General features: G+C 52.8%; 1 protein-coding gene and 1 pseudogene across 2 annotated transcripts; one reads left to right on the top strand and one right to left on the bottom strand.

Annotated features, from left to right (window-relative positions):
- The first annotated feature begins 613 nt into the window (after positions 1–613).
- Positions 614–5,176, top strand: KCNA2 (potassium voltage-gated channel subfamily A member 2). Of its 2 annotated transcripts, none has more exons than XM_075559262.1 (3): positions 614–787; positions 1,379–1,640; positions 2,094–5,176. In XM_075559262.1, exon 3 carries the CDS (start codon positions 2,258–2,260, stop codon positions 3,755–3,757), a length of 1,500 nt encoding a protein of 499 aa, XP_075415377.1. In that variant the 5' UTR covers positions 614–787; positions 1,379–1,640; positions 2,094–2,257; the 3' UTR covers positions 3,758–5,176. The 2 variants fall into 2 exon arrangements, with proteins under 2 accessions (XP_075415377.1, XP_075415383.1); XM_075559268.1 differs by having other exon boundaries at positions 1,379–1,679.
- Positions 5,177–8,426: 3,250 nt separating this feature from the next.
- The window catches only part of LOC142437055 (N-glycosylase/DNA lyase-like), a 105,193-nt pseudogene continuing 93,838 nt past the window's right edge, over positions 8,427–19,781 (bottom strand).

Here is a 19,781-nt window from a genome sequence, read left to right as displayed (position 1 = left end):
AAGGGGAGGGAAGTGCAGCCGCCTGCAGCACCGAGTCTGGGCCACCGCGCTGGTTGGTAGGACTGGGTCATTGGGGACGCGCAGGCTGCATTCGGCTCTCCGCCACTGAGTCCAGCCCGCTTCTTCGCCGGGGGTGTAGGGGGAAGGCTTTTCCCCCTCCCGGAGAGGGGGCTGCCAGGGAGCCCCGGCGCCCGGGCAGGAGGAAGCTGAGATGGGGGTATGGGGGGAGTGGGAGGGGGCGGGAGTTCAAGCCCCTCCACTCGCATCCGAGTTCAGCATCCTCGGTTTCCGGGTGTAGATGGAGCCTCAGAGGTCCCCGGGCTCGAGCCCGGAGCCCCACAGCTGGGCTGCGCCAGGGCCCTCGGTGCTGCGGGAGCCGGCCGGGCAGGAGGGGGTTTAGGCCGGGCAGGAGGGGGTTAAGGCCGCTTGCCACTGCAGCCAGCGAAGGGTCTGGCTGCCGGGAGCGGAGAGCGCTCCGGGGCCCGGTGCCTAGCGGAATCCCGGCGGGAGCGGCCATGGGGATAGGGCCCAGACCCCTCCCCGCCCCGAGGCCGGCGGGATTGGGCCGGCAGGAGGCCAGCCCGGAAGCCGGCTAGCTCCAGGCTCCCCCTCGGGCTGCTGCCAACCAGCCTCGCAGCCGGCCGGGCTGAGCGTTCGTTCTGAGCTCCCTGCCGCGGAGACGGGAGGGATTTTCTCTCCCCGAGAAGTCGGTGGTCCAGCGCCCCACCCAGCTCCAATGCCGCCGGGTCTGGTGCGAGGCTTGCGGTTCAGGAATTCCCAGGGGAGCGTAAGTCCAGGGCCCCTGTCAGCCAGGGCAGGGGCGACCTTGCTGTGTGTGATGTGTGTGTGTAGGGGAGCCGGGCGGTGGGGTGGGGGTAGGGGGTTCTCCCTAGTTGGTCTCAGAAGGTGGGGTCGAGAATGACTTGTCTTCCTGGGACCCAGCAGAGGTCAGAGCTTGTAGTGTGGCTGCAGTGTGCCCTCTCTTGGGAGACGTCGTGTTCTGGCCTGGTGATGGGGGCGGAGGGGGTGGGGGTGGAGGGGGGCTGGAATCCCTCCTGCTGGCATCAGAGGGCGAGGGCTCAGCCCCCAGGCCCCTGGAGAAGAGCTCCGGGAGCTTGCAGAGAGAAGTTGCCTTGAGAAGGCTAGAGGCTTAGGGTGGTTCTCAGGTGTGGCGCTGGCACTGAAGGGGCCCATGGGAGCCTGTCAGCCACCTCCAGCGAGAGAAGCTGCCAGAACCCTGCTTAATCTTGGCACCCGCTGTCTGCGAGCCCCGGTTCCACCTCGCTGCAGTTTTTTCCAGGCAACGTCACACCTCCCTAGGACAGCCTGGAGGACTCCGGCTTTTGCTGAGCTCTGCATCTTGCCTCCTTCCTTCCAGGGGCTGCAGAACCGAGCTTGGCTGTGTGAGGAGAGCTGCGTGGCCCTGACCAGGCACCCCACTGCGCCTCCAGCCCAACCCAGTCCGGGAGCTCACCTCCAGGACCTGGAGCCTGCCCTCCTGCCCAGAATGACTCACCATTATTTCTAGTTTGCTTGGGTGAAAAGACAAGAGGAGCGGAGCTGCGGGCATGTGTATCTAGGATTCCTCATCATCTGCCTGGCTCCGCAAGAAGGAGAGCTTCCCAGACCTGCCTCTTGAGGTAAATCAGTCCGTGGTTTCATCGCAGCTGCCTCTTGAGGTAAATCAGTCCGTGGTTTCATCGCAGCGGCATGTAGAATCACTAGGGTAGGGCCAAGGAGAGAGAACCAGGCTCAAGATTTCCCCCCTTCCCTGCCCCAGGAATACTTCCTAGGGGGCAGTTATTTGCCAGATAGTAATTTTGTTATGGGGGAAGGGCCTCCTTCCAGCCTTCTGTACTGGGGTTATGCTCCATGAGTCGGCCGGGTGCAGAAGAACCTGGACCAGCCACGGCCCCCCTTCCCTCCCCCAGGGCAGGACCTTCAAAGCTTCCCTGAGAGATTGTCACCTGCTCCCCTCAGATCTCTGGGCACCTTCCACGTGAAAGTTGAATGGTGGCTGAGAGAAGGTAGACCCAGAGCAGCAAGCCAGGCTGTGCTGCCCGTGCTGAGTGGTCTTATGTCCTCTCTTTCAGCCCGGCGAGGCTGTCTGTCCAGCTCTCAGGGAGCCTTCGGGGGTTCTCCAGCAGGAGCCCAGGCCAATGCGACTGTGCTCGCCAGGGTCCTTAGCGGTACCCTGAGCACCCCGCCACCAGGCAGCTGGAAGGTGTAGCGTGAGGCGCTTCTCGCAGACCCAATTATGACAGTGGCCACGGGAGACCCAGCAGACGAGGCCGCCGCCCTCCCCGGGCACCCGCAGGACTCCTGTGACCCAGAAGCAGACCACGAATGCTGTGAGAGAGTGGTCATCAACATCTCGGGCTTGCGGTTTGAGACGCAACTCAAGACTTTAGCCCAGTTTCCAGAGACCCTCTTAGGGGACCCCAAGAAGCGGATGAGGTACTTTGACCCCCTCCGAAACGAGTACTTTTTTGACCGGAACCGCCCGAGCTTTGATGCCATCTTGTACTACTACCAGTCCGGGGGCCGGTTGAGGCGACCTGTGAATGTGCCCCTGGACATATTCTCGGAAGAAATCCGGTTTTATGAGCTGGGGGAGGAAGCAATGGAGATGTTCCGGGAAGATGAAGGCTACATCAAGGAGGAAGAGCGCCCGCTGCCTGAGAACGAGTTTCAGAGACAGGTGTGGCTCCTCTTTGAGTACCCCGAGAGCTCGGGGCCCGCCAGGATCATCGCCATCGTGTCTGTCATGGTGATCCTGATCTCCATCGTCAGCTTCTGCCTTGAAACGCTGCCCATATTCCGCGATGAAAACGAAGACCTGCATGGCGGGGGCATGACCTTCCACACCTACTCCAACAGCACCGTCGGGTACCAGCAGTCCACTTCCTTCACCGACCCGTTCTTCATCGTGGAGACCCTGTGCATCATCTGGTTCTCCTTTGAGTTCCTGGTGCGCTTCTTTGCTTGTCCCAGCAAAGCCGGCTTCTTCACCAACATCATGAACATCATTGACATTGTGGCCATCATCCCCTACTTCATCACCCTGGGGACGGAGCTGGCCGAGAAGCCGGAGGACGCCCAGCAGGGCCAGCAGGCCATGTCGCTGGCCATCCTCCGTGTCATCCGCTTGGTAAGAGTCTTTAGGATTTTCAAGTTGTCCAGGCACTCCAAAGGTCTCCAGATTCTCGGTCAGACCCTCAAAGCCAGCATGCGAGAGCTGGGCCTCCTGATCTTCTTCCTCTTCATCGGCGTCATCCTTTTCTCGAGTGCAGTTTACTTTGCAGAGGCCGACGAGCGAGAGTCCCAGTTCCCCAGCATCCCGGATGCCTTCTGGTGGGCAGTTGTCTCCATGACAACTGTAGGCTATGGAGACATGGTTCCGACTACCATTGGGGGGAAGATCGTGGGCTCCCTGTGTGCGATTGCAGGTGTGTTAACCATTGCCTTACCGGTCCCCGTCATTGTGTCCAACTTCAACTACTTCTACCACCGGGAGACAGAGGGAGAGGAGCAGGCCCAGTACTTACAAGTGACGAGCTGCCCAAAGATCCCGTCCTCCCCTGACCTCAAGAAAAGCAGAAGTGCCTCTACCATTAGTAAGTCTGACTACATGGAGATCCAGGAGGGTGTGAACAACAGTAACGAGGACTTTAGAGAAGAGAACTTGAAAACCGCCAACTGCACCTTGGCTAACACTAACTATGTGAATATTACCAAAATGCTAACGGACGTCTGATGGAAACCTGCTCACCTCCTCACAGCTCAGTGGAAGGGATGCAGACATTGCATAATAGCCTGCACCGGAGCCCTGTGCGCCCCGCAGCGTGGCTCTGGTTCTGCATGGAGAGCAATAGTCGTACAAGTGGCTTGCGATCTTCTGACTTTTGATTTAGAACACAGAATACCTAGCCTTGGCTTTCATGCGAGTCCTCACCACCGGCTAGTGGGTCTCCAAAGACGGCAGTCACCGATGGGGAGAGGCTTCAGGCAGGCACGGGGACCGCTGGCTACCCCATGTCAGCGAGGCCACCCGCTTCATCTGTGCCACCTGGCCTCCCATATGAAGCACCCTCCACATCACAGAAGAGGGGAAGGGGCTGGAGGGGGGGGGCAGGGGAGACATCATCACAGGTTTCCTTTCAGGCTCTAGTAATGATTCAAAAGGTCATTCCCCCCCCCCTTTTTTTATTTGCACTGAAAAGAACACACAGTCCTGTGTGTTGGAATGAGTGTCTGTGTCACAGGCTGAGGTATGGGAATCGCAGTTCTCAAGCCGATGCTCTGGAGGCTTGTGTTTCGTCATGGGGCATGCTGCGTTCGGCTTTTTCTCTGCAGTGTCAGTGTGAGGGAAGCCCGGAGGAGCGACAGTGCGGATGACCCAACAGGAATTGTCAGGTTTCCTTAGACCCCCAGGGAGAAGCTGGCAAACCTAGGTTGCTGGGGGCTTTAGAGTCCACCCCCATTGTTCTTCAGGCTTCAGGGTCACAACAAAAACAAAAACAAACCCACGGCTGATTCTTTCGTGGCACTGGGGTTTGCAGCCGTCTGCTGTCCTAGTGCCATGGCTGGGCCGCAGCACTGACACTGCAGTGAAATTACCAGTGATGCAATAACGCTGCATGGATGCTTGTTGCATGAATCTCACTATGTACAACACAGGAGATGACCTATTTACCCAGTCTTCATGCTTCCAGTATTAATCGCCTTGCAATGGCTTTGATCTAGAGTTCTCTTTTCTTTTTTTCTCCTTTTCCCCCCATTGGAGGGCAAAAGCTGTCAATCAGGGAACTATATATATATATATATATATGTGTGTGTGTGTGTGTGTGTGTGTGTGTATATATGTATAGACAATTTGGGGTGGGGAACCAAAATGCCCGACCCTCCAGCACACCCCATCCCTGTTCCTCTGAATGGGAGCACAGGGAAAACCAGGAGCGCGGGAGCAGGAACCTTGGCGTCTAAACACCTCGCGTGGTTGCACCTTAGGAATTCACCTAGTCATCAGCGTGACTGTACAGCGCTACCAGGGCAGTGGGTCCGGAGGACAGGCAGGTGTCTGGATCCAATGTATATAAATATATACTGAGTCTCTCTTCCCTGTGTTCCTCTGCCAGGCTAGCTATAGGAATAATTGCATTTGAACCTTGTATAAGCTTATGCAATATTTTTGATACAGGGCAATTTATGCATGTGTTTGACTATGTGCACTGGAGTGTATGCATGTATATATATGTATGCATACATATATGTACATACATACTATATATAAACATATATATATTCATTTTCTGGAGTTCAGGTTTAGGAGCAAATCCACTGTGTGGTGGCTGGTTGGCTAAGAGGCCTCATGGGTTATTTTGTCTTATTGGTCCCCCCACTGGGCCTGGGTTTGCTGCCATTGCCTCAGAGACTCCGGTCTTCATGAATTCTTAGATGTTAGAGTTGTCTTTCTGCCCTCCACGTGCTGCAGCTTCAGTTTCCCGTGGCTGAAGCTTGTCTTACTGAGTGCACAAGGGCCCTCTGGTGCTCACGGCACCAGCTGTCCTGGGCCAGACCCACCCGGGCCTCCGGTTACACTCCGCCGTGTGAATCGTCTCCATTCTCATCTTTCCCCATGCTGTCGGGTTCCCATCGTCCCTCTACTCTGCCTCAGTCACCTTTCCCTCAGGAGCAGAGTACATTCTTTGCTTTGAAACCAAGGACCTCAGGGAGGAGGACTCCCCAGGACCAAATCCTACTGGTCTGGACTTTTAAGTGGTGCCTTCTCTCTATGGAAAGATCTTCATTCCAGGAGCAAGGGGAAGGGGAGTGGGGGGTTTCTCTAGATGATCCAAAGGCACCACTTTGATGGCCAGACTCCATCTCTCTCTCTCCCATTCAACTGGCAGCCAGAACGGATCCCAAGGATGGCTAAAGCTTTGCCGTCACCCCTGGCATGGACAGAGGCCAGCTAGCGCATTGTGCAACCTCAAGGCAGCCCTGGCATGGGTTGACCTCAAGGAGGGCTTGGCCTCGCCATGGGGGCAGGGGGATTCTTGACCTTTCAACAGCGGTGACTGAAATGCTCCAAATTCGGTGTGTTGTGGTGGCTGAGCAGTCTGGTGGTGGCTCCAGCCTTGGCCTCGCTGCTTGCTGCTTAGGACCTACAGTTGTTTTGGGTATCAGCTCAGGGTGCTAGGCCCAGGGTGCTCATTAGTTCTTGGTCGCTCACATCCCCAGGTCTCTGCAGGGCTTCCTGTGCCCAACACACAGCCTCTGCGCTTCTCTTCCTCTCCTCCATGGGAGGCGGTGCTGAATTCCCCAGGGGCAGGGGACAGGAAGGACTGGGGATACAGGAAGTAAAGCTTGCGCCTAGGTCAGGGAGAAGGTGTTCCGTCGCAACACCCTTCCCCCGGGACGGCAAGACGTGCACACACGCACCCCCACACTGGCACACGCACGCACCACACACATGTCCTCCCACTCAAAAATAGATGTTGTGTTGCCACTCACAGACAAATGTAAAACACTCAGCATCCGTGCGAAATAATGCAAAGGGCATGCGCAGATGATCGATGATAATACTTATTACAGAATATGCATGGACATACAATGTACCTACTAATACTGGACACAAGACCTGCACATGCTATATACAATCGCACAACCAGTAGCACAAACGCAAGATACACATTTTTTTTTAATGGCAATGTGGCTACAATGGATATGCCTACAAACCCACATGAAGGACACTTGGCCATTTATTCTCTGCACCCACAACGCATACGAACTCAATGACCACACACCATGCACGGGCTCCAGCTAGACACACAAAGCACAGCACACATGCCCAAGAACATAAGCACACCGTACGTGTGAAATGCCTCCAATGTCGTCAGGCACTGCCTTGCCGCCAGAGCTATAGATTTTGGGGCATAGACAAAAGGTCAAGTGAGTCCCCTTCTCTAGCCTGTGTCAGTCCCCCTCAGTCTCCTTCAAGGAGTCTCTTCCTCTGTCTCTCTTCTCCCTCTCACCCCCAGAGTTCCTTCCTGAGCAGTGGCCCCTGAGGGTTAGTGCAGAAAGAGAGGCACCCATCAAGCAGATCTCATTAGCAAAGGGATTCCCACGGGGTTTCTACCTGCTCACTTTCCTCCCACTGAAACCCGGTGACAGGAGAGGCAGAGACCTTCCATAGACTAGACCTCCCTGCTCGGCCCTGTACCCCAGGCAAGTCTGCATACAGCGCCCCTACTCCAGTACCCCGAGTCCTCTGCATGGATCCCATTCTCTGAAAAGGAATGGTGGCCCGAGGAACCAGGAGATCCCAGGCCCAGACCAGAGTGAAGATGCCGCCAGCACTTTATGTCCCCAGCCCGTCATGCTCCTCCAGCTCCATGGCTTTGCCGAGGACCAGGTCAGAACGCTGGATGGACAGACTGTCGCTGGGGGCTGCCAACCAGTCGGCTCCCAGCTCAGGGCGACCCCATGTATTCCTGAGTAGCACCGCCCCAAAGGCTTTTCTTACCAAAAACAAAAAACAAAACAAAAAAAAAAACAACCCAAACGCTCACCCAGCCTCTCTTTCTGCAGAGCCACTGAATGGGTTTGAACTGTCAGCCTTTGGGTTCGTGCTGAGTGCAAACCCTTGCATCCCCCAGGCCCCTGTTGTATATGGACTAGTCTGTTAGAACCAACCGCCTTGCCGTGCTTGGAGCACTTCCTCTGCTCTGGTGGGATTCATCCTCCATGGATCCCGATGGGGGTTCAGCTCCAGGCATGCTCTGCCCCCTTGCTGGGGCTCCCTGGATGCCCTGCCTCCGGTCCAATTGCTGTGCTTGAGGAAACCCAGACCTGTTCAGCTGAAGAAACACATGATGAAGGACATAACCCTAATGCTGAGCGAGCAAACTGCACGTTTCAGAATGCCTGCTTTTGACCATGGACCGTAAGGCCCTGGGGACACGGCTGGGTAAGCTTTGGGCTGCTCGCCACAAGGTTGGCAGTTCAAACCCACCAGTGGGAGAAAGAGGAGGTGATCTACTCCTGTGATGCTGCACAAAGCCTCGGAAGCCCCATGTGGGACCTCTGTGAGTTGGCATCAGTTCTGTGGGAGTGGGCTTTGGGTATGGTAAGGCCAGGCTTAAATATTTGGTAAGTTTATTCACAAGGAGCCCTGGTGATGTAGTCGTTGCATGGCATAGTGGCAGTTCAAAACCACCAGCAGCTCTGTGGGAGGAAGACTGGACTGTCTACCCCTGTTATCAGTGACCGTCTGGGAAACCCACAGGGAGTCGCTGTGAGTCAGCCATGAGAGATTATTCACTGTTTGGGATTACCCCTGCAGCTGGTTCTCCCACTGGTAGGATTGGCGGGGAGGTAGTGGCCATCTCCCCGTGGGCGTGTGCTGCAATGTGCCAGCGTGTTCAGGCGTTTCCTTCATCAGGTGCCTTGGTAGGTTGAGTGTTAAGAATGCTGCCGTTTTCAGGGGGCACTGAAAGCAAGGTGACAGGCTGTCAGGAAGAAAGGGACATGAACTGGTCAAGGTTCAGCGCAAACTTGGCAGGAGTCCAGGTTTCATGATTCTGACCCATCGTGAATCTGGCTTCCAGGAGCTTCTATGGGTTTGCCACACTCTTTCTTCCTCTCAATCCCGCCCAGCTGGGCTTCGGAGGATGCTGTGGGCATACTCCAGGCTCTACTGGCCCAGCATGGAAAGGGCTCCCATGGGAGTATGGATGCCCTGAGCTCCCAGCCTGAGTGTTCATTGCCCCCAGGGTGGAGAGGACTTTAGGACCAGCTTGTCCTAACTGGTCCCTCCATTGCAGTAAGGTCTTTGGCCAGCTTACTTCCTCATGGCCAGCCCGCTTTGAGAGAAGTCAAGTTGGAGGTTCAGCACTGCCCATGAAAGTGGAGAGGAGAAGTGGAGGCCGGCCTCCCCCAGGGAAGCAGCAGGACAGTTGGCAAATCGCACCTGAGGCTGCAGACTCTCCCCGCCCACCAAGACAGGTGGGAGGAGCCCAGTGCTGGGAGTTGTTTACCCAGGAGTGGGGATGCTGCTGCTGAGCCCTACTCCAGTTCTCCTGGGGCTTGTTGTCATAGCAACCTGCATCCGGGGAAATGGCTGACTGGTTTGAAAAGAGTTGGTCCAAGATGGGCTCTAATGTCTAGGGTGGTCTTTGGTTACACAATAGAGATTCCCAGCCTCAGCAAAGTGTCCGTGGCAGCGTTTGAGCCCATGACCTTAACCTTACCTGTTCCATCATTAGCCTCCTCAGCCAGCTGGCAGGGAGCCAGGTGCTGGGAACTGTCTCATCTCTGTCTTCAGATTTGGTTCTCATTGAGACCTCGCCAGTATTCCCCCACCCCCAAAGCAGCAAGTGGGTTCAGAGTGAAGGGGGGTCCCTTAAAGGTGGAATGGATTTCTTCCTCAAAGTGAACTGGTTCCCCTCACCCTTCTTTCTGGGTCCCTGCCCACCCCATCCCCATCGCTCATAGTTTATATCTGAACATTTTTAAAAGAGGACAAGTGCAATAAAATAAATAGCGACTGTTTTCTTCAGCAATAGCGATTTTCAAATCTTGCTCTCAGGACTGGAACGTGATAGGACCTGGATTAGCAGATAATGCCCTTGGCATTGGGGCTTCCGGTCTCAGTCTGTGGGATTCCCCCTGCTCCCCAGGTGTCATCCTGACTTCTGTTCTCTGGCACATAAGCACATGCATGTGCAAGGAGGCTTGTCTCTGGCCCTTTCCTGTCTCCTGGTGTACCTCTCTCTGACTCTGTGAGAATCTCGGTCCATTTCTTCCTCTCTCCTTCCACTTCCTTCCAGCCTGCTCTCTTCCTAGGTCCCACCTTCGCCTCCTGACCCTGAAGCCTTGAGTACCAGTGACCTCACGCTGGCCCGTCTTCTTGACGTTCAGTCAATCTGGCAGGGTGTCATGGGAGCCTTCGAGAAAGAGCTTACCAGTAGATAAGAATAAAGCATCCTGAGCCATTACAGATCATTTCCACGCACTAAAAGCCATTACTTGATCCATCTGCTCCCCCTCCTCCCTTCCCCAGGGAGACGGATGCTGAGGGAATGTGGCCAGGAGGGTTGGCACCTAGGATCTGTAGCCTGGGCAGCGTTGGGAACTTGCCCTCTGGCTCTCCTTCAAAATAAACTGACTCGATTAACCAGGGGGGATTCCAGGAGTGCCCCCAGGAGGAGAGGGAGCTGTGGGGGTTGGGGTGGTGGGCTCCTGGGATCTTAGCGTGGGTAGTTCAGGCCCAGCCTTGGTGAACTAACAGCCCTACCATCCCCCACCAACAGCATGCATCTGCACAAATATTTGCACACATAGCAGGGGGAACTTCTGAAGAATCCCCTTTACTGAACCCCCCCCCCAAGTGAAATCTTCAGACTAGACAATCAGGGGAGTATGGCAATACACCCCCACCCCAAAACCCAGTCACCTGCCATTCCCTTTCCAGCTACTTCCTCTACACACGCGCACACAGGGAATTCCTCAGGGAAGGGAATGTCGGGTTGAGCCATGATTCCGGTGGAGTGGGAATAGGAAAACATGTTTCGATTCAACCTTTGTTGTTGGGGAGCTAAAAGAAACGAACCCCAAGTAGCTTAACCTTATCTTTCCTGCCTTAGCAAGTAGAGTGAGTCTGAAGACGGTGGAAGGCCTTGCGTTGCTCAGGGTGTACATTCTCCACCTCGGTGCGCGTGGTACAGAGGGGCAGGGGGAGGACCGAAGAGGCAGGCGGACTGCGGCGAGCTGCGCATGCAAGGGGGCTGCTTGGGCACGTCCTGGCTGCGGACCTGTTTGCTGTCATTTGCCTCTCTCTACCTAGAGTACGAAAACATAATCCTTGTGAATCAAGGTTTCCAGCTAATTGGTCCTGAGTTCTTAAGAGGTTTTCCACAGGTGCATATATCTGTGTGTGTGTAGAAGTAGCCCTAATAGGTGAGGCATTGGGCTACTAACCACAAGGTGTATGGTTCAAAGCCACCAGCTGCTCCACAGGAGAGCTCCGGTAAGGTTGGTAGTCTCAGAAACCCAACGTAGGGTCACTATGAGTCAGAAACGACTCAATGCAGTTGGTAGTGGGTGATGTGTGTGTATATGTCTACATTTGTATAGATAGAAATATATATATGCACATATATATATACATATGTAGTATATGTATATATGTATACCATCATTTCACAAGCAGGCAGCTAAGCATTGGTCCACCCTCCTAATTGCACTTGTGTTGAACTAAGGTGGGCCAGCTAAGGAGCAGACTGCATTTATTTGCATTTCCAAACCTGCCTTTGCCACCTTCCCAGCTTGCCAAGTGGGTTCTTGCTCTGCTGCCCGGGGACCTCTCTAGCAGCAGTTATTGCATAACAAAAGGACAGCCTGCAGGAGCCTCACTTTCCTTTCCCTCCCAGGTAGCTGCCTAACCTCGGGGATCAGAGGGGCCTGTGAACTAAAGGCCTGATGCTTTGTCTTTTGTCCTGGTCTGCCCCGTGGATGGTAGTCTCTCCTGGGAGGATCAGTAACATTCTGTTCTTCCAAGCTTTGTAGCCTCGGAGGAGCAGGAAGTTCTGGGACTTTGCAAAGGATTGATGTCTTTCATCTCAGGGCAGGCCATAGGGGTGCCCTGACATTGAATGTACTGCTCTTAATGAGCAACTAGAGGACGCCTTTGTCCCACGGATGGTGACCCACCGTTCTGTGGTTGATCATGACCAAATCGTGGCTGAGGGTGTGGAGATCAGGGCGGTTATAACTCGGTTGCCTCTTTGGGAGGTGAACTGTGGAAATGCTTGGGTAGGAGCTGAAATGTGCACCCATTTCCATCTTGGTTGGCCGGATGTCACCTTCACCAGGTCTATGGGAGAGAAGGTTTCTTTCAACCTCGCTCGCCTCTGGCATTTGACTGTGCTCACTGCCTAGGCGGAGGTGGGGCAATTGAAGTGCGGCAGAGGTGTCTGTCATCTACCCATACTCTTATACAGGTGCTGTTCTGGCTATGATGGCCCAGATTAGGTAATAGAACCCACAATCCAGACTTAGATGACCAGCTCATAAACTGGGGCAACCAATACATCCTGTCAGAGTGGCCATTTCACAGAGGGCACGGATCCTGGTATAACTTCCCGTGGTCCTTTGTATTCCGAAATCAGATGCGATTCAGGTGAGTCTCCGCTCAGAACTCCCTGCTACAGTCCTCTGATGGATGCAAGTACCATGACGGAATTACCTGGGCTGCCGCTCCAACATACAGATAATTGGGGGCAGTATAAATGCGAATGGACGCTAGCACCTCAGATAGAGGGTTCAGTCCTGGGTCTCTTCTCAATCCTCCTGAGAGGTCTCTCAGCTCTGCATCTCTTTTAAAAGGATCCCCTAGACTCTCGTGCGTGTGTGCATGCGTGAGTGCATGCGTGCGTGCGTGCGTGCGTGTGTGTGTGTGTGTGTGTGTGTGTATATCCGGATCCTGGGCTGCTCAGGAAGCAAGAGAAGGCAGTGGAAGGAGGAGACTATTTAGGAACCCTTTTCTAGCAAACCGCTTGCATGCCAGCTGCTTACAGGATGGCCTTTTTGGCTGATGGAATGGAGGGCAAGGACTGTGACCTGCCAGGTGGGGCTAGAAAGGAGCAGACCAGCCCCAGGCTAAGGACTAGGGTAGAAGGGCAAAAGGAGCGAGGTCTGGCTGGCATTGGTGAGGGTGAGTGCTGGCTCTTGAGGGTTTGAACATGCTCTGTGCTTTGCCCCAGTTCTGCCTTCACGTGGGATCCAGCGACCCAGTTTCCCGTTGTTGTCGTGCCTGGATGGTTCCCTCATTTGAAGGGCCCCAGGAAGCTGGAAAGTCCCATGATCGAGCTGCAGCCTGCTGAGCAAACACCGCCCCAGCCAAATTGGCCTCTTTCTGGGTTTCTGCATCCCTGCACCCCTTTCCCCACCAAGGGTAATCTTGGATCATCAGTAGGCATTCGTGGTGCCAGCTCAAAAGGAAGAGGAGATTCCCTCATTGGCACCAGGCGCAGAGCTATGAAGCGCACGAGTGGACGTTGCTGTTGCCCTTTCCAGACCTGTGTGTGCTTATCTGGGCTGTCTCAGGGGGCAGTTATATATGCACGTATAGAATGGGGAATGGCCATTCGCTCGGGCTCAGGCAGTGCCCAGACTCTAACTGGGGCTTGCTTTGCTGCTGCTCATGCATGACGCTGCTGCTGCCCCCCCCCTGTGCCCTGTTTCTAATAATTGCTGAAAACTCAAAGAGGAGACACAGATAAATAAGCCTCCCTGGGATCAATAGGAGAAGGAACTCCAAGACTGATGGTGATGCTTCGTAAGGATGATGCCTAAAGGGAACTGAGGTCTCCATGGTGACAAGAGGCTGGGGACCAATGGTAGCTGAAGGCGGAGCAGGCCTTGCGGGGAGACTCACGGGAGTTGGGAGTCATTTAACTATTTGTAGGCTTCATGGAAATCGAGACACCAGCTGTAAGTGCATGGCACGGGATGAAGAAGGATTGCTGTCCTTGCTGGCATCTTCTGGAAGCTTGCAGGCCCATCAGCACTGCCCTGCCCCGGACTTCTGCAGCCGAGAGTTCCTGCATCAGTAGGGTCTGGTGTTTGTACATAGGTTATACATATATGTGTACATACGTGCCTCAATGAACGTTGCCTGTCCACCTGACCATGGGTGAACATAGATTTCATAGAGCTCCACCGTCTTTTGTAAATATTGACACAAGTAAATAAGTATATAAATATATATTACTGAGGATTTATTTTAACATCATTCTGTGTGAAATGGAAAAAAATGAAATAAAATTTTTGACAGACACGCCTTGTCTCCTCCTCCTCTCTCTCCTCCCTGGAGAATGATGGCCCCTGGGAGTGTGCCAGCTTCGTCCTAACTCTGGTCTCTGCAGCTGTGAGAGCCCTCCAGCCAGCTGAGCAGGACACAGCAAGGACAATCTCAGAAAAACCAGAGGGGGCCATGGGAAGGTGCGCGGTGGGAGTCTCCCATTGTATAAGCACTTCCTGTGTCTTCTGGGATACACATGGAGCAGGTGGGGAAAAGTGTAAAAGCAATGGGGTTCCTGGGAGTCATTTGGGTGCGACTGATTTGTGATTGGCTGCTGACCTAAAGGTTGGCAGATCAAACCCCCTCACTTACCCCACAGCTCCATGGAAGAAAGGACTGGCAGACTTTCTATAAATATCACAGCCGAGGAAACTCATCGGGGCCAGTCTACTCTGTAACATGAGTCAGAATGGACAGCCACGGGTTTTAGTGGCACCAACCTCTGCGGGCCCTGCCATCAAAGTCACTGCCAAGTCTGATCTCTGCTGCTGGGGCCAAGGGGATGTGGATGGACTATGCCTCAGCCCTGGGGGAGGGGACATCCACATTTGCCTCCCAAGGAAGAGGGGCCTGACTCTCCAGCCCTGTAGGAGCAGCTCTTTGGAGAAGAGTCTAATATTCCCACACTGTGAGGCACATCTGCCTGATCTCTGGTGGCTAAGCTGTCCCCTCCCCAGGCTTCCCAGCATTCAGATGGCTCAAAGTGCCCATGACATAGGAGCTGACCACAGAGCAGTCCTCCCTCTCCGCCTTCCTGCCACCCTTGAATGTCTCATCAACAATGCCCTGCCTCCATCAGGGGTCAGGGATGAGAAAGGGAGTTCGTGCCCAAGAAGCTGCACCCCTTCACACTTGGCCATCCTCTCCTGGGAAACACTGGCCAAGGGAAGCAGCCCATGTCCCCACCTAATCTCACTTTCCAAAGAATCTGTTCTTGGGCAGCAGGTGCTGAGGTGGGAAAGAGAAAGGATGGTAGGGAGTGGACCCCTTAGGAAACTGCATGGTGTGAGACCAGGAAGCACAGCAAAGAGCTCTAGACCTGAAAGAATAGCCCCATGCAGAATAATGGGGCTGGACCTTTAAGCCAAAGAAATGGGAAACTGTGGCAGATGCCCAGGGTCTGGTCCCTCCTACTAGCTCTGTCTCCAAGGAGCTAGGGGCTGGGAGTGGGGTGCTGCTTGTCTCTGTTTGGGTCTTTTAAAGGCAACCCCAGCAAGGAGACAGTAAAAGAGGGGGCAAGGGATGTGGATGATACAACATCCAGGCCCCCCAGTCCTTTCTCCACTTTGGGACGGGGAGTTCCTGCTGCAAGTGTAGACCCCCCCCCCTCCATGCCACTTGAGTTCACTGGCTCCTGTCCTGCCTGGTCTCAGCTCACCTGCCCTGGGCGGGGGAGGGCTGGAGGCCCCCAAGAGAGGGGCATGATTGAGTGGGGTGGGAGGGCAGGTCTGGTGGGCAAGAGAAACGTTGGATTAGCACAACTAAGACAAAATTCATCCCCGAGAAAGAGAGAAAGGCGCAGGAGCCCAAGGTGTGAGTCAAATTCCAGCTCCCTCCCTCACCAGCTCTGACCTGCACTAAGGACTTCCTGCACTGAGTCTCAGTTTCCTCCCCATGGTACAGGAACCAAAGAGCCCTAAGCCTTTGATGGTAGCCTAACATTGGCGGGTCAGCTCCACCAGGGAGGGAAAGAGCCTGGCCATGGGCTCCAACAATGATGGTAGTCTTGACACCAGAGGGGACTGTTTCACTCTATCGCATGGGGTCCCTGGGAGTTAGAGTGGACCCAATGGCCCACAACCACCACCTGAAGTAACCGGGATGCCCACCTTTACCTGCTGAGCAGGAAATGTGTATCTACCAGACAATGGGAGCCCAATAAAAATCTGTGCTATTTAAATAAGATGCAAATGAGGAAACTCTGCATCTCTTTGCTCTCCGATGAGTTCCCCCCGCCCCCCGACTCTGAGGCTCCAGTGGAGCAAGGACCTTGCCTCATGCCTGAGCCAGAAACGCTGGAGAATTGAAGCCTCTTCTGCCCGAAGCCCCAGTGGCATTTGAAACCAGCCACACAGCAAGAGAAGGATGATGCTCCTTTCAGTTTTTAATAGTTTCGTTGGCATGTAATCCACGTATCGTGCGATTGAATCGCTCCACTGTCTTAAGAAGAGCTGTGCTGTCATCACCACAATCTGTCTCAGGACATTTCCTTCCTGTGCTCATTGTTGTTAGCGCCCCATCCCCCCACCCCACCCCTGCCGGCTGCCTGTGCCCCAGGTAACCAGTCATCCAATTACTGCTCCCATACATCCACCCACTCCAGATTTCATATGCAGAAAAACGTATCAAAAAAGCACCCCAAAACAAAACACTGACAATAATGACAAAACAAATCACTTAGTCAAAAGAAAGCAGACAATATTACAAACTGAAACAACATTAAAGTGAGTCAAAGGGGAGATCAAGTGATAAGGTATTACATTTTAACCTAACTGCATCAGCTAGAATCCACTTTCCAAGGGTCTCTGTCGGATAACAGGCTCTTCGCCTCCCGACTGAGGTCCAGGGGATTCACCAGAGGCTTAATGCACGAGGGATTCCCTGCAAATGGATTTGGGAGTTGTACTGCCATCCACAGCCTTGGGGGAGCTTGGTGTTCGCAACTTAAACCCTGATGCCCTTCCTTCTTCAATTTTGGATTTTATTATTTACAATCCTTAAAGCACACAGGTAGGTGTGTTTTTTCCATGTGCACTTAGTTGATAGCCCACTTAGATGGCTGCTGTTTTAAGATAAGCTTTTAAGACCCCAGACACTAAACTTCCTGATAGCCGGACATCATCTCGTTTCTTCACCACACTTTGCTGCAGCACCCATGTCTTCAGTGATCTCTTCTTGAGGGTGAGTATTGAGGAGGGCCATGTCACAAGAAATAAGTATTCTTGGATGGAGATTAGAATTAAGTGTGAGCCCCAAATCCCTTCCTATATCTATGGTTTATCTCTGTCTCTGGTTCACTTTAGAGACATCATTGCCATTTTATGATAGAGATCATTATAAATCATCCCCTTGGGGGCATCGCTCTTGATAGTGTAATTAATTCAGCCAATGCTATAGAGTTTAAAATTCTGTTGGTGAAAGGAAATCATACAGGTATACGGTGGCTCTTCAGGGCAAAATACATGAATTGTTGACTTGTACAGATTAAACTCTTAAGTGACTGGACACTATTTACACAACAATGGGGGTTGGTGATCAGGCAAAACTTTCGATAACATTCATTCACAAAGGCAGAACCATGCCTACCAGACTAATACATGCCATAAGAAAGCAAGGATGACATTCAGATAGGAAATTTATTATATCCAGTGAGGAATCAAAGTCCAACACCCACCAACTCCATAACCTTGGGAGAGCAGTCTTCTGGGGCATTTCAGCCTCAAGTCCAAGGCAGTATGTCAGTTCCTTAAATCTGCTGCAGGTGCGTTTGAGGTAAAGCCCAGCGTGCTTAGCGTGGTTTCTAGATCAAGTCTTTTGGGTGTGGCCTACGAAGGATGTTGTGTGCCCCGAAAAGACAAAGTCTAAAGTCCCTGTAGACTATCACTCATGGTGTGGGTCACCAAGGGCTGCATAGAAACTAGGTCAAAGTATCCAATTAGGTACATAATACCAGGTGTATTCTCCTCTTGGGTTCTATGTAAGTATTAAGTGAGTTTTTTTGTTTTTCCTCCAAGGGGAGTTGTTCCACCTAGTTTGCCCACCAACAAAAATATAATCACCTTCTCTGAAACATGCAGGGAGTCTCGGTGGCATTGTGGGTACACGTTCAACTGCTAACCACAAGGTCAGCAGTTCGAAATCACCAGCCACACTGTGGAAGAAAGGTGGGACTTTTGACACCCATAAAACCTGAGTTTTAAACTTGACTTGGAAGCACAGAGGCAGTTCTACCCTGTCGTATAGGGTCACTGTGAGTTGGCATTTACTCAAGATATGCATGCAGGCGCCCCCAAATCCTCCCATCTTGACATTTCCATTATTTTCATAGAAATGTCTATTGATTTGGGGTGACCTTAGGACAAAGTTGTATGACAGCAACTGAATGGTCTCCCACTCCCCACATCTGGAGAAACTGAACCCAGCCGAGGGGAGGTCTCTCTGTCGAAGTGTTTTTTAAGCTGAATATGTAAAAGGGGTGATGTATGGTTCATAGGTGTTAGGCAGGGAGACCGGATTAGAAGATTACATGACCGGAGAGCAGAAGCCTGCCCCGGTCTTTGTCTTGGTGTTTATCCTTAAAGAACCTTTCTACTGCCACAAAGTGTTACACTCTCAGAAATCCTCCAGGGAAGTTCTACCCTGTGCTACAGGGTCAATGTAAGTCTGTATTGTCCCAAGGGAAGTATGTTTGGATCCATCAAGTCAATTTAGGCTCATAGTGGCCCTGTAGTTGAAGTGCCTCTTTGGGCTTCTGAGGCTGCTACTTTTTAGGGGAGTGCAAAGCCTCATCTTTCTTCCTTGGAACAGCTGCTGGTTTCAAACAGCTGACGCTGTGGTTAGCTGCCCAGCTCGTAGCCCACTGTACCACCGATGCTCCATTTCCTTCTACTCCAGGAACCCTTAATGGGGGCAAGGAAGTACGGGAGTGGCTCCCGGTGACCTAGGAACCCCCTGAAATCATTTCCTACAACATACTGTGGGACATCCATGTTTCTACCTATAGAGAGTCTGGGTGTCCACAATCCCCAGAGTTAAAGCTACTGGGCAAAGGTAGGTCCCTTGTTTTCTCCCCACTGTCCAGGAAAGGACAATTATTTCCCAGGTCATTTTCACGTACCTACTCTCTGGGCGGTACCTGTTGGGCTGCTAACCGCAAAGTAAGCAGTTTGAAACCACCGGCCACTCCAAGGCAGAGAGACAAGGCCTTCTACTCCTGTAACAACTCACAGCCTTGCGCTTCTAGAGATGAGATGGCGATGAGATGGGGTCACAGGCCTTTTGTAATGAAAACCACATGGGGCTTCATCTTCTCGAGACTGGCTGCTAAGAAATGAGACGGTTCCCTTGCCGACTGACGGACCGACGGAGCAGTTCACAAGAAGAGCTGTCAGTGAGATGAGTGAGGCGGGGAAGAGAAGGTTGTCACTGTCATGGTTTGGGGGAAATGAACCTGAGTTTTAAACTTGACTTGCATTACAGTGTCTCTGAATTGAACGTTCCATGTTGGAAGAAGAGACATTTGGGGGCTGCAGTAGAAAATTATAGAACAAGCAGCACAATCTTCTAGTTCAAGCTGGCGTGCAGGACGACAACATGATGGAAACTCTCCAAGTTCCAGCTGTTCCACCAGGAAGGCTTTCGTTTCAGGAATTTGTTTCAAGAGGAACAAGGAATGGGGGTGTGTGTGTGGGGATCAGTTTTCTTCCTCAGAGCCAGTAGGGTAAAATGGCCAATTAGGGCAAAAGGAAACCGCGAAGATGCTTAGGATCTGAGGAGCATCAATTCGGATGGCTTAGAACAGTCTGACACCAGCCTAAGGACAGGGATCTAGTAGAGCCCATTGCCGCATCCTTGAAAACAAAACGTGCCCATCAGCACGTCGCAGGAGACGAACGGAGGACAACAAGTGGATCAGAATTGTGTGGACCTTCGTGGGCAGACAGCCTCTGTCTCTGAGTACGGCAACACGTAGCGCTTTTATTTTGTCTTGTGTTTTCGTTTGTCTCAGCCCCTCCCACTAAATAGAAATGAGTGTTTAGTCTGTTTTTGACAATCTGTTAATTTATACAATAGTGGTCTTTTGTTTGATTTCCAATAAGCACAGTAAATTTAGTTAATGAGCACATCTGTATGCTCAACTTGATTCTATCTTTTTCCCCCTAAATTTCGCTTTTTTTTTTAACCACGTTTCGAT

This window comes from Tenrec ecaudatus, chromosome 1 (assembly GCF_050624435.1).
Source record: "Tenrec ecaudatus isolate mTenEca1 chromosome 1, mTenEca1.hap1, whole genome shotgun sequence".
Taxonomy (NCBI): domain Eukaryota; kingdom Metazoa; phylum Chordata; class Mammalia; order Afrosoricida; family Tenrecidae; genus Tenrec; species Tenrec ecaudatus.
The sequence above is the reverse complement of the archived record's forward strand: the minus strand, read 5'-3'. Positions and strand labels throughout refer to the sequence as shown.